We start from the raw sequence: 13,964 nt of genomic DNA, 5'->3' as shown, positions 1-13,964 counted from the left end.
AGAAAGACTGTCCTTCAGTGAATGAAATTCTTTTTCATCAGCATAGATGCCTAATTTAAATTCTTGTCTATTGTCATCCTTGCTGATAATTAACATGACACCAGAAGAGGAGGACGAATACAGCCTAGAGGAAAAATTTGATGCTGCAGTAAAAGTGATCTGGACTTTGCCAGAGGATGGTAAGTCAGTCTAGGCTTAGACCTGCTCATGAGTAAACAGACGGTGATTGACCTACATTCAGCTCTGAAGAGTTGCAACTCTTGGCTGAACCTGCAATGATACAGCTGCAGTAAAGATGAAGCTGGAGCTAGTGTACTAGCTGTGAATTGGATGTTGTGTAGGTTAGGCTACTTCCTTTACATGAATGATAATATTGGTAATTTTGTTCTGATTTGATTTACAGAAATTTCCTGTAACCTACTTAATGCACTGAGATAACACTTGAGTTGGTACTGTAAAGAATGTTTGGATTCTAGTCCTTCTTATATTACCTTTTCTGGGTTTTCAGGCCCTTTCCAACCATCAGATGACATGATGTTGATGTTCTACAGTTACTACAAACAGGCAACATTAGGGCCCTGCAACGTCGCTCGACCAACTGGCTTCTGGGACACAAGGGGGAAAGCTAAATGGTATTTTTTTATTTTTTTTTATAATAAATTTGGATTTAGAATGAATTTATGGTTTAATAACATTATTGTGGGCTTATGTGAAGTGTCTGTGCTGGACCATTTGTGTTTCCAGGGATGCATGGAGTGCTTTGGGAAATATGACAAGGGAAGAAGCGATGAAAAATTATGTTGAAGACATCCAGCTGGTAGGCCATTCACAAAATTGAAAGCCCAATGCATGCAGAATATTCATATAGCTTAAAGATCTACCCATGGATGCAATAGTCTTTTATGACAAAATACAATCATACAGTGCTGGTACTTTAACAAACCTCTGATTTTGTGTTGTTTACTTCTAGATCTTGGAAGCCATCCCAATTTCCACAGAAGTGACTGACTTGGTACAAAAGCTTGGTAACTTCTTTACAGAGGTGGAAAGCAATAATGAAGATGCTGAAGAAAATGAAATAGACAAAAGACATTTTACAAGACCATTTGCAAACCATACAGGTATAGTAAACTAGAATTTCAAACTGTAGGCACAGATAACGTTTCCAATAGATTATTATTGATGTCCTTTTGTTACTAGATGAGCAAGCCATGAAACCCACTGTTCAAGGCAAGTATTTAATTGTTTTGTCTAAAACCACTAATAATAAAAATAAATACATGTAGACAGGTCCATGCTATTTGTTCTTTGATGATATCAACTGTATGACGATTATAATAATAAGTATTTGTGTCATTTTTCAGGCTTTGGAGATTTTTGGGCTGATATACAGAATCTTCCAGAAACTGAAAATGATGGCATTGTGGTTGACCAAAGTGTGAATAGTGAGGATTCTAAGAGCTTCAGACTCAATTGTGAACATAAACCCAGTGAAGATGAGGCAAATGGTGCAGAGGACATTTCTGATGGTGAATACAAGGAAGAAGAGGAGATGGAGGAAAGAGGTACAACTTAACTTATGTTATGTGCCTGATGTTGTCATTGATTTTATTTCAAGCTTATGACAGAAAATTGACTTTCGCCTTTAGTTTACAATATTTACAGATTTTTTTTGTCCGAATGAATACAAGTATTACAAGTATTTTATAGTACATTACATAATATTATACTGAATGTTAATGACGATACAATATAATACAACAAACACAAACATGTTCATACACAATTACAGCTACTTTTAAAAATCCATCATGTGTCCATGAAATTACAAAAAAAACATATTAGCTTGAAATAAGTGCATACTGTGTATTCCTTTAAGATGTATTGTGCTTTGGAAAGTATCACATCTCAAATCTATTTCTGATCTATATACATGCAATTTATATGTTTAAGAATGGGATTCAGACCAAATGCATTTGATGGTTGAGAACAAGAGATGGAGATCGGACTTTCAGGGGTCTAACCACAGCAGCATGGAGCCAAGTGTGTCTTCTTTCACCAATGGGACACACAGTTCTCTCAACAGTGAGGTAGAAGAAGAAGAGCTAGCATTTTCATTAGACCCAGCTATCCAATGCAATCCCTATATATACAATGGACACCTGAGTGGTAAGATACTAATGTGTAATAAATTATAATGACATGTAAACCTTTGGAGTAGTTTGCTAATCGTCCATGCTTTACATAGATCACAATGTGCCTGCTGTAATCAATGTTAGATCTACAGATTCAGATAATGAAGAATTCTGTGATTCAATGGAACATCTTGCAATTGATGAGGTACAAGCGTATTATGCTACTACAAAAGTTATTATTATTATGATGCCTGTATTTAGTGTTTCCACCTCAAATTTGCAGTTACATGAATCAAGATCCCTCTCTAAAAGGCATAATGACCCAAGGTTCAATGGCTTTCTAGCTCTACACAGTGAAAATCAACCTGGTCTTACAGATGGGATAAGAACGTCTGACTTCAAAAGTGCCATGTCAAGAAGAGGTATGGGTAAAATGAAGCATTTTTAAATTGAATAGATTCTTTAATAATTGGATAATTCTTTTGACAAATGTAACATTTTAGAGACTTTTGGACCAACCTATGGCACCCAGTCAGGTCAAAATGTCAGTGTGGCATGTTGTTGTGTGTCACAGAGCACACAGTCTATGTGTAATTCAAGGGAAAACATGAATGAACACATAGCTTCCGCTCTGCTAAGACTCCATCAAGACATGGAGAATGTGCTGCGCAAACTGCATACTCTAGAGGTCCTCCAAACATCACAGGTGAAATACAATGACCAGAGATCAATGATGTTTTCATCAAAGGTGTTATTTCATTTGTATATTTGACATTTTAGCCACCATCACCTACACCAGACCAACATCCCCTGGCTGCTGCCCTAAAGGTATTTCATCTAAATAAAAGTGGTAAATATATAAATACATATTTTCATGTAAATGCATTTTCTTTTGTTTAAATTTTACAGTTCATCAAACCGTCTTGGTGGCCTTCACAGTCCTTTTCTTTCACTGTGTTTTTCACTGTGATCTGGCCTGTGTTTGCACACTGGCTTGTCATTTTGTACTTGCAGAGAAGGAGGTGAGGTCAACACCAATATGATTGTTTCAAGATGGGTTTCCTCTAATAATAACTTGCACATATTATCTCTTCAGGAGAATTATGTGATGTGACCTTCTACTTGCACCATGAGGAATAAATGTTAAAACAAACAACCTAGATGGCGTTATAAACCTAAGATGAAGTTCCAAAGAAAAGAAACAGAAAAAGTATTATAGCATCTGTCTGCTGAAAAAAAGATCAGTCCAGTTTGTGGGGACGCAGAAACAATTAAGAACTCAGGACAGAAAATATTCTTTAAAAAGAATAATAAAGGGGCAGAAATGCATAGGTACAGACTATTTATGTAGAACATTTAGCTTATCTTATAGTTTACTTCTATTAAAGCTTACATACTATTGTGTGTGTCTTTACTATTTACATGTGTATTGCAAATAACATTCAATGCTACATTTCTCATTAGGATGGAATAAACAATTTTGTGACCTATAACTGACCAAGGTGGACTATTGTATTTTTAGTTACCTTAAAAACATCACTGCTGTTATAAGTTTTTATTATTATTATTATTTATTTATTTATTTATTTGCAAATCAGATATGATTTGAGTAAAATTTGAGAACGAAGTCAACAAAAGGAACAACAGAACGTAAAGCGGAACGAATTACGGTATTTGCAAATGGGGACATATTTCACTGTGAGTCCTGCAATTACGTCAATGTTATTTCCGGTTTGGGTCAGCTGTTGCAGTAATTTCAATGCAAGTTCGCATAGCGTGTTATATCAGCGATATAAGGATGAAATAAACCTAATCAAGATCTTTAAGCCACAACTAACACCGTATTATCGCAGTGACCCGTTATGTTTTCCTTGTTAATGTCCGTTCAACCACAGGTAGGAATCTACACGAAGGCCCCACGCTTCTTGTTTTGGTTTCATCTATTGCAAGTTCAACCATTATACATTTTGCATTATAACAGTAGAACTTATATTTGCTCCTACCTTAGTTACTATCTTTTATAAAATTGATGGAGACAAGGCTCAGATCAGTTTGTGTAACCTTTGGCGTTTACTGCGTCACTCACATTTGTGGTGACTGATGACATGTAGTTAATGCGAAGCCGTTTTGCCCCTTTGTATGCTATTGAATGTCCTATATATTATAAATGTTCATTATTATATTTATATTGTATTTTCGTTTTTTCAATAGTGCATTTAATCATATCCACTCCTGTGTTTTGCAGGTGACTGTACCCCTCAGCCACTTGATAAATGTTCTCCAGTCGTTGAACGGCTCAGTGGGTACCCGCACATTTGCTACAAGTAAAACAATAAATAACACAGAGTATGCTAAAGACACAGAGCAGCCCCATAAAGAGGTATTTGCTTAATAAAATTACATAATGTCCCTGTTCTATATTTAAGACCCCTATTGACACATATTTGGAATTATAGCCACTGTGGAACCTGCGTGACTTGGGCTTGTCAGATCTTGGGAAGCAGCAATTGGATGAATTGGTGAATGGCGTTTTTCCACACATTAGACCCCAAGAAGGGTCTCTGTCCTTAGGTCACATGGGTCAAAGTGCATGGAGGACCTCTCATCTCTCAACACACTCCTTTTACCACAATAAGCACGGTAAGCTTGGGTAGATCAAATAAGCTAATCTTTTTTAACTTTGCTTCAGTATGTGTGTCTTCTCTCGTACCAGGCTTTCCACATGTTCCTGGATCAATGTCATTTTTTGCCAAGCATTCCTCTCCTTTTCAGTTAGAGCTAAGAGAACTGGCCAGGTAAAAAAAAAAAGGTTTAATATATCAGATGCAGTATGGCTGACTAATGTGTGTTTTTAATGCTTGTTTCATTCAAGTATGGGTCCAGAACAGAGGCTTTAAGACCTTAAGGAACAAAACCAGACGACTGCAGTCCAGTCTGGATCGACCAATTGAGCCAGAGGGATTTACCCCATCTTTTATGAAGGTCAGTGCTCTCTTTCACAAAATACTGACGCAACTACAACTAATGAATTTTTTTTTTATTTTATTTGAGTATTTAACGATTATGTTGTTCTGCAGGGCTTCCTAACCCGGGATAAAGTGGCAGATGTGGAGAGTCTGGACAGCCTGTTAAAGAACAAGAACATCCCAGATGGGCAGCAGGATTCTTTCAAAAGGGGGTTTGCCGAAGGGTTCCTCAAAGCACAAGCCCTAACACAGCGCACCCAAGGCAGGCTGCAGTATTTTTTCAATTACAGTCCCTGACAAAAGTCTTGTCACTTATCCATTTTGTAGAAACAAAAGCTTATAACCTGACTTTAAATTAATCGATTGGTTTTGGAAATGTCTCATATGAAAGCTAAAACCCTCCCAAATTATGCTCAATATACTAAAATAAATTTGCTTCACTGAAGAAAGATTGATAATTTAATGAACACAGAAAGGTCAGATTTTGGCAAGACAAAAGTCTTGTTGCCTTGTCATATGATGCACCCAATCCTAGATTACAGCCTCACCTGTGATCAGTTACTGATCAAGCAATTAGTGGGTGTGTATAAAAAGAACCCCAGCACACCAGACCTTCACATCAACTGCAACTTGACCTCTGACAACATGCCTAAGATCCACCCTGAGACCAAAGCGTTAATTATCAAGAGGCTGAAGAACAGATACACTGCTGAGGTGTCTGACACCTTCAATGTGTCTCAGCATCAAGTACAAAGAATAAGAAAAAGATCTGAAATGACTGGAGATGTTTTTGACAAGCCCAGATCCGGCAGACCCCGCAAGACAACTGCTCGGGAGGACTGTTTGTTGATTCGAAAATCCAAGGCCAGCCCCTTTTCCACTGCAGCAGAGCTCCACCAGGCCTGGTCACCTCAAGTCCCTGTGTCAACCAAAACAGTTTGTAGAATTCTGTCTCGAAATGGCCTCCATGGTCAAATCAGTGCACAGAAACCAGCACTAAACAAAAGGCAATTAAAAAAATGTGTGGCATTTGCCAAGGCCCACAGCCTGCTAAAAGGATGGACACTGGAAAAGTGACAGAAGGTGGATTTCTCAGATGAATCCTTGGTTTAATTACATCACAGCCGCCGCAAATATTGCAGGAGACATACTGGAGCCCGCATGGATCCAAGATTCACCCAGAAAACAGTTAAGTTTGGTGGTGGAAAAATCATGGTCTGGGTGTTACATCCAGTATGGGGGTGTGGATAATAGCCTAAAATATCAAGAAGTATTAACTACCTCTTACATTCCCAACCATAAAAGGGGTCAAATTTTGCAGCAGGATGGTGCTCCATCGCATACTTCTATCTCGACATCAAAGTTTCTCAAGGCGAAGAAGATCAAGGTGCTCCAGGACTGGCCAGTCCAGTCACCAGACATGAACATCATTGAGCATGTCTGGGGTAGAATGAAAGAGGAAGCATGGAAGGCAAAACCAAAGAATCTTGATGAACTCTGGGAGGCATGTAAGACTGCTTTCTTTGCTATTCCTGATGACTTCATCAACAAATTGTATGAATCATGGTCGAACCGCATGGATGCAGTCCTTCAAGCTCATGGAAGTCATACAAGATATTAAATATGGATCTCACAGCACCACTACTTAATTCACTGACGTTATGCAACATATTTTCGTATTTGAAGTAAATTATTTGTTAAATTTTCTGTAGGCGACAAAACTTTTGTCTTGCCAAAATCTGACCTTTCTGTGTTCATTAAATGATCAATCTTTCTTCAGTGAAGCAAATTTATTTTAGTATATTGAGCATAATTTGGGAGGGTTTTAGCTTTCATATGAGACATTTCTAAAACCAATCGATTAATTTAAAGTCAGGTTATAAGCTTTTGTTTGTACAAAATGGATAAGCGACAAGACTTTTGTCAGGGACTGTATACTTTATACACTTTATCTTGCGTAGCTAGTCGAATAGTGTTTTCATTTGCCCAGCAGTCAGTGTTTTGTCTTTTGTATGCAAACGTGTAGATTCTTTAAGGAGGACTCGCCTCATCTTACTGGTGCTGCTTCTTGTTGGGATTTATGGCATCTCAAAGACACCATTTTTATCGGGTAAAGGCTCCTTTCCTTTTATATCTTTGTGTGTGTTTATGAAATGCAAATTAAAAGAGGCCTGTAGTGATTACAAGTGATTGCATTGTGTGGTGTGATTTCGAACTGTAATCTAACCATTCTTGACAGTACGGTTCCGAACCACATCAGGACTGGACTCTGCTGTGGACCCAGTGCAGATGAAAAATGTGACCTTTGAACATGTTAAAGGAGTCGAGGAAGCTAAAAACGAACTTCAGGAAGTGGTGGAGTTCCTGAAAAACCCGCAGAAGTTCACAGCACTGGGAGGAAAACTTCCTAAAGGTGGGCCTCACTGATAATTCACTCAATATAGTGGCATAAAAACAATTGTATTTAAATCATACATGTGCTTTTGCGTGCCTTCAGGTGTGCTGCTTGTTGGACCCCCGGGGACAGGAAAGACTCTCTTGGCCAGAGCAGTAGCTGGAGAGGCTGAGGTGCCATTCTATTATGCTTCTGGGTCAGAGTTTGATGAAATGTTTGTTGGAGTGGGAGCCAGTCGCATCAGGAATCTTTTCAGTGTGTATTTTAAATGTTTTAATAATATGGTAGTTAAAGCTTAAAAAAAAAAAAAAAAAAAAACACTTTTAAAAACATGTTTATTTTCTAGGGGAGGCCAAAGCCAATGCACCCTGTGTGATATTTATTGATGAGTTGGACAGTGTTGGAGGGAAAAGGATTGAATCTCCTATGCACCCATATTCCAGACAGACAATCAACCAACTACTTGCTGAAATGGATGGGTAATAGCCTAAATTAGATAACTTAAGGAAATGTACAATGTGATCAGCTGTTGCTAATGTCAAATACTGTTTGTGTTATTGAAGATTCAAAACAAATGAAGGTGTGATTATCATTGGAGCTACAAACTTTCCTGAGGCTTTGGATAAGTAAGTTTAGCTTTATAAAACTGTGTTGTTTCATTGTTGGTTATTGTTAAATGACTATTCTAACAACATTTGTCATCTATTTTTAGTGCCCTGATCAGACCAGGACGCTTTGATATGCAAGTGACTGTTCCCAAACCAGATGTCAAAGGTCGCACAGAAATCCTCAACTGGTATCTCAAAAAGATTAAAGTGGACCCAGGTAATGACCCAAACATATATTTTGCTATTGTTTACCTCAGTGTTACAGGATACAGGCTATATTGTGCATTGTTTTCACAGCCATTGAGGCCAGTATTATTGCCCGAGGCACAGTGGGCTTCTCAGGTGCTGACCTGGAAAATCTGGTGAACCAGGCAGCCCTGAAGGCAGCTGTTGATGAGAAAGATATGGTTACATTGAAAGAGCTGGAGTTTGCTAAAGACAAAATTCTCATGGGTGAGCTAAAAGTGTGGGACAAAACACAAAGCGATCATTGTCTTGTTCATGTTTTACTGTACAAGTTACAACAACCCTGATGTGTATGCTTACTGCATATATATTTTAGGTCCTGAAAGAAGGAGTGCAGAAATTGACAAGAAAAACAAGGAAATAACTGCATATCACGAATCAGGCCATGCAATTGTAGCATATTACACCAAAGATGCTATGCCAATCAATAAGGCTACCATCATGCCAAGAGGACCCAGCCTGGGACATGTAAGAAATCCCACGGTCAGAATTCAGTATGACCCTTTACATCACAATGTATTATGAGTTAATGTGGATTATTTAGGTGTCCATGCTCCCTGAGAATGACCGCTGGAGTGAGACCCGCTCCCAGCTGTTGGCCCAGATGGATGTGAGTATGGGTGGGCGTGTGGCAGAGGAGATGCAGTTTGGACCAGAAAACATCACAACAGGTTAGAAAGACTATGACGAGCAATACAACAGGTGTCTTAGTTGGTCTTAAAAAAATGTAATGTAAAAATGTGTCTTAATTTCAGGAGCATCTAGTGACTTTGATGCTGCCACCAGGATTGCAAGGATGATGGTGACCAGATATGGAATGTGTGACAAGGTTAGCAAACAGAAAAAAAGCTTAACTATACAAGTGCATACCCTAGTTTGTTCATACAGACTTTCTGCCTCTTTTTCAGTTGGGAGTAATGACCTATAGAGACATGACGGAGCAAAGCCCAGAGACACAGGCTGCTGTGGAGCAAGAAGTCAGACAGCTTCTGAAGGTCTGTGTCCTGTATATTTACATATGAGAGAAAGACATGTACATGCATGCACATTTTATATTGTTTTTGTTATTTTTAGGAATCTTATGAACGTGCCAAAGCTCTTTTGAAATCTCGCACTAAAGAGCACAAAAGTCTGGCAGATGCCCTGCTCATGTATGAGACACTAGATGCCAAAGAAATTAAAATGGTCTTGGACGGCAAGGCTCTGGAGAGCAGATAAGACCAGACACTACTGATGGGACAGCAGAAAACAATACCACACACCATCTCAAGTCAGTCAGTGCTCAAACTATTTAATGCTGTCACTGAAGATGAAAGAATATTCTTCTGTCTTTCTCAGGTCACTTAGTAAGTGTTAGAAAATAGTGAATGTACATTTACACAAATGTTAAGTTTGGGTCTGTGGAATCCAGTTGTGACATGTAGGTGCTTATTGACATCAGAACAGGTGTCCAACTGGATGTCACAAAAATCTTACATTCTCGCTGTTCAAATTCCAAATCTTGCTGCATTGAACTCGTACTTAATTTTATTAAGTAGCCACAAAATGGATAAACTGCTGTCTGCATCAGATGTGGGAAATGTTTGTGGATATGCACTTATGCACTCTAATGTCAATAGTGTATTTTAAAGTTGTGTGTACAGATATTTGTTAATTAAAATGTTACCCAGACTCAAAACTGTTCAATTGTCAATTTGGCTCCTCAAAACAGTACAAAAGAAATGGATTCTCACATTTAGAGCCCTATACTTTGTTGTCAAAATTGCTGACAATATGTGAATTATTGTAGGAGAGATGATGGTTGGTGAACTGAAGCTGTGTATTTCCTTCATGATGTGGCTACGGCTTTATCATTTTTATGGTAATGTTTAAACTGGGTCAAGTGTGAATAAATTTGATGAAAACATAAAGGGTGTGTTGATGGATCATACTTTATATAAAACAAGTTCTCTTCAAGGATTCAGGAGGTAGGATAGTATAGAAAAAAACGTATTCCTCATTTGTATTTTATTTAGAAATAAATGCAGTGAATTTTTCAGAAGATAATGACAAGAATTGTATTATTATGTATATTTTTTTTATTTTACTATGCAAAAAAACACACATCTAATATTGTAAATTATTTTAAAATTTAAGCCAGTGACCCCACAAGAGAGAGAAACACAGGTAAGAACACCAGACCATGCACCAGACCAAATGAGATGACAAGAAATACAATTTTAAAGAAGGTCCTAAATATGTAACTCCCAGACATGGACAGCACGACCACTCCTAAGATGGTGGACAGTGCTCCTTGTAATATTGGAAAACCTAAATGGGCCAAAGAGTCAATAGCTTTCTTATTGGCATCCGACTTGGGGCTGGAGACAAAGGCATAAGTAATATGTGTTGAAAAGTCCACAGAAAATCCAATGCACATGACTAGGTTAATGAGAGATATTGAGTCTAGACTTACACCCCATAGTGACATAAAACCAGCCACACCAACTACTACTGAGCCAATGGCAAAAGCTACCCAAATGCAACAAATCAGGTTAGGGATGAAGAGAAATGCTATAACCAGCATTGCTACTACTGCTATCATTATGGTTTGAATTGCATTGTCTGTTACCACTGTGTACTGGTCATAATAGATAAATAAAGGGTGGTAGACTAGTAGCTCAATAGGACATGTGTCTGCTGTTGTCCTTAGTCCAACCATTGCATCTTTCACTATTGTTCTATCTAGAGTCTGTATGAAGAAACGAGATGCTTGAATTTCATAGTTTTCTGTCAAGTTGATGTCTTGTTTAAACTCAGGATATAGGTCCAAGAATTGGCTTAAGCTGCTTTTATAAAACTCATGGGTGGTTAGGTTCAGATTAGTTTCATTTGCGTATTCTTGAAATGCAAGGAACCATGCCTGAGTACTATTGACATAAGGTAGGTTTTCAAATGTCAAAATACAACTGTGGAGTTTTTCATATTCCTCTTCATCCCAGTATGGAAAAGGCTGCTTCACAGCTACCATGACATTACAGCTATAATCTGAAAAGTACTCTTTTTGGCTTTGGTAGAAATCTAAAATGTAAGAGTTATCTAATGCGAGATTCCTTATGTCTAGTCCTTCTTTAATGGTCAGGCATCCAAACACACTTACAGCTAAATAGGCAGCATAGATGACAAAAACAAATGCTTTTATGAACTTGTGGGTCAAAAATGGCCCATAAAATCTCTGAAAGAAAGAACTCACGGGCTCTCCTGGTTCCTTTTCAGTCATCCGATTATAACCTCCTCCAATGCAGCAAAGACTAAATACTTTTGAACTACTTGACGGCAGATCTTCAGGCACTTTCATACAGGTAAACCAGTGTCTATTGCCTGCTTCCCTTTGGCCATTCAAAGCCATGCATGCCCCTAAAAATGTGATGCTGTACAGGTAGCAGAATACGACAGAGACCCCAGCGTACAGGCAGAAGGACTGGACTGAGCCAAACGGAGAGGTGTAGCCAAGAAAGAGAGCCAGAGCGTCGGTGATGGAGGTTATGGTTATGGACACTGCTGCTTCACTGTAGGTTTGGGATAATCGTCTAGGGACACTGTCTAAAACACGCGTCCTCTGCCAGCACGAGGTCATGATGAACATATCATCAAGGCCAGTACCTGCATGGGGAAGAGGGAAGGACCAGAGGTCCACAGGTGTTACTTTTATTGCTAAACAATAAATAACTTCTATTTTGCTATCAGAAAAGCCACATAGAGTACATTTAAGAAGGACCTAGATACTAAAGTTATGTAAATGTAAGTAATGCAAGACATAAAACAAAACCAAATGTCCAGCCATAAAATGTTCAGCCATACCTAATAACATGAAAGGACAGGATGCAGCTGTCATCACAAATGGTTGTCCCAGTAACAGCAGTGCCCCAAACCCGCTGAGGATGGCCAGACCAGTGGAGAGTACCCCACAGAGGGCCACCCACACCTTTGTCCTGACATTATCCAATCTGCAGTAAGATATGATGAGATACTGGTAGGATTATATTGTGAAAACTGTTAATACTTACCTCCAGCAAGATCCAGTTGAAAAGATGATGGCTATGGTGTACGTGATAGAGAACAGAAAGATGACTGAATCTGAGGATTTCTCGAATTCCCATTGCATTGACATGGAAGTAGCGTAAGATACCTAAAACAGAATCAGACTATTAATACATTATATGCAAAACAAAATTGAAAAGGTTTGTATGAAAAAAAAGCTTACCTGGACAGAGGTTGACTGATTTGAGAGTAAAGTTAGAAAATTTTCCAACCAGATATCAGCTGTTGCTTTGTCAGTTTCTAAATAGTAAATCAGGTGTATTGCTTCAGCACTTTGAACTATCGAGCTATTTATGTTTAAGTCTACATTTCCCAGAATTGTAAACAAAGGTAGACTTCCATTTTCAGAGTTGTACCATGGAAAAGTCAAGTTAACTGAGTCTATATTATGGGCATTGTAGTTGATAAGCTCTAGGATATTGTTTGAACTGCAACGTCCATTTACGAGAGCACAAACATCAGAATAATCAGAAGTGCCATTGGCCAATTGCACCTTCATGCTTTTAATTTGAAAGTCCAACTCAATTACTTCCTCTAGTGATTTAATTGACAAAATATTAGTATCAGTTGCAGCAATAAAAGTAGCATAGGTTCCATCTGTGGTCATTCTCAAACTTGAAAACCCTGTGCTGTTTCTTGGAAAAGTTTCTTGCATGTATTTTCTCTCCATCTTAGCATGTCCATTTAAAGGTGTAAATTGCTCTTCAATATTGTTTGATGTCCGGGTCTTGAGAAAGTAAAACCCACTTCCGAGACCAATGGAAAAAAAGATTGGAGTGAACAAGAACCACCAAGGATGTCTGCCAATGAAGTATCCCAAGGATTTATAACCTGCTCTGAAGTTTCTCTCAATGCAGTCTGTATAGAAGCTGCCCATTATAGAATCAAAAGACTGCCCAAAACTGAAGCCGGTCACTCAGAGTTATGGACTAGTTGCTGACATCTAGTTACCTGTCTTTATAAGGGTTCCCTCCTGAGCTCAAATTTGCATGATTACAGACTCTGACTTAACAGACAGAGGCTAGTTGTATCTTAATTGTTATTTAAGAATAGTTACCTCTTTAAGTTTAGCACCAAGTGCTTTTTATGGTTGAGGTAACACACACAAAGATGCCTAGTGCTATTGTTCTGTAACCTGGCTTTGGGAGATACACCATAAAAATTCTCAATACAGTCCAAATAAAACATATAAATTAAATTAAACACAAAATTAAATAAATTGGCTTTTACTGTAACAACACACTCTATAGTCTATCCTTTCAACTAGTAGGCTACATAAACAGTCACCTTTTGAAATTTGTTATGTTTTTAAAGGATTATATTTTGGCAGATGTGGGTAGCTGTTACATAAACGGATAGACTTTTTTGAAGAAATTGTATTTTTCATAGAAGTTTTCTGACTTCTCCACAAGAGGCTACGCTTACTAAATGTACTTGTTACTCTACCCACTGTTCGGATTTTAATTACACTTTATGTCCTGTCACACATCAGTCACATAGGTTTATATTCTTTTTAACCTAAACTTCTTCTTCT

The 13,964-nt window shown here is 38.1% G+C and overlaps 3 protein-coding genes across 3 annotated transcripts; 2 read left to right on the top strand and 1 right to left on the bottom strand.

Annotated features, from left to right (window-relative positions):
• Window positions 1–71: 71 nt before the first annotated feature.
• LOC110173429 (acyl-CoA-binding domain-containing protein 5A-like) lies at window positions 72–3,821 on the top strand. The gene is made up of 14 exons (XM_055151338.1): window positions 72–179; window positions 509–632; window positions 745–817; window positions 971–1,121; window positions 1,201–1,230; window positions 1,365–1,565; window positions 1,954–2,169; window positions 2,249–2,340; window positions 2,419–2,557; window positions 2,639–2,841; window positions 2,916–2,963; window positions 3,045–3,157; window positions 3,232–3,637; window positions 3,734–3,821. Exons 1-13 carry the CDS (start codon window positions 95–97, stop codon window positions 3,242–3,244), a joined length of 1,488 nt encoding a protein of 495 aa, XP_055007313.1. The 5' UTR covers window positions 72–94; the 3' UTR covers window positions 3,245–3,637; window positions 3,734–3,821.
• A 24-nt stretch (window positions 3,822–3,845) lies between these two features.
• On the top strand, window positions 3,846–10,260 carry LOC110173465 (ATP-dependent zinc metalloprotease YME1L1-like). Its single transcript, XM_055151339.1, is given in 18 exon segments — window positions 3,846–4,030; window positions 4,381–4,515; window positions 4,592–4,873; window positions 4,921–4,930; window positions 5,008–5,117; window positions 5,213–5,363; window positions 7,128–7,211; window positions 7,341–7,514; window positions 7,599–7,751; window positions 7,843–7,975; window positions 8,060–8,122; window positions 8,209–8,321; window positions 8,402–8,557; window positions 8,667–8,818; window positions 8,895–9,021; window positions 9,106–9,179; window positions 9,259–9,345; window positions 9,425–10,260. Coding segments are annotated over 18 exon segments (2,181 nt in total). The 5' UTR covers window positions 3,846–3,997; the 3' UTR covers window positions 9,569–10,260.
• Window positions 10,261–10,481: 221 nt separating this feature from the next.
• Window positions 10,482–13,450, bottom strand: LOC110173428 (patched domain-containing protein 3). Its single transcript, XM_055151940.1, has 4 exons — window positions 12,594–13,450; window positions 12,397–12,518; window positions 12,191–12,336; window positions 10,482–11,992 (listed from the first exon to the last, which is right to left on the bottom strand). The coding sequence occupies exons 1-4, from the start codon at window positions 13,305–13,307 to the stop codon at window positions 10,482–10,484; spliced, it is 2,493 nt and encodes an 830-aa protein (XP_055007915.1). The 5' UTR covers window positions 13,308–13,450.
• Between the last annotated feature and the right edge of the window lie 514 nt (window positions 13,451–13,964).

This window comes from Boleophthalmus pectinirostris, unplaced genomic scaffold, assembly GCF_026225935.1.
Source record: "Boleophthalmus pectinirostris isolate CB_2022bp ecotype Guang Dong unplaced genomic scaffold, ASM2622593v1 HiC_scaffold_16, whole genome shotgun sequence".
In the NCBI taxonomy this organism is placed as follows: Eukaryota; Metazoa; Chordata; class Actinopteri; order Gobiiformes; family Gobiidae; genus Boleophthalmus; species Boleophthalmus pectinirostris.
This window is presented reverse-complemented; position numbering and strand designations above follow the sequence as displayed.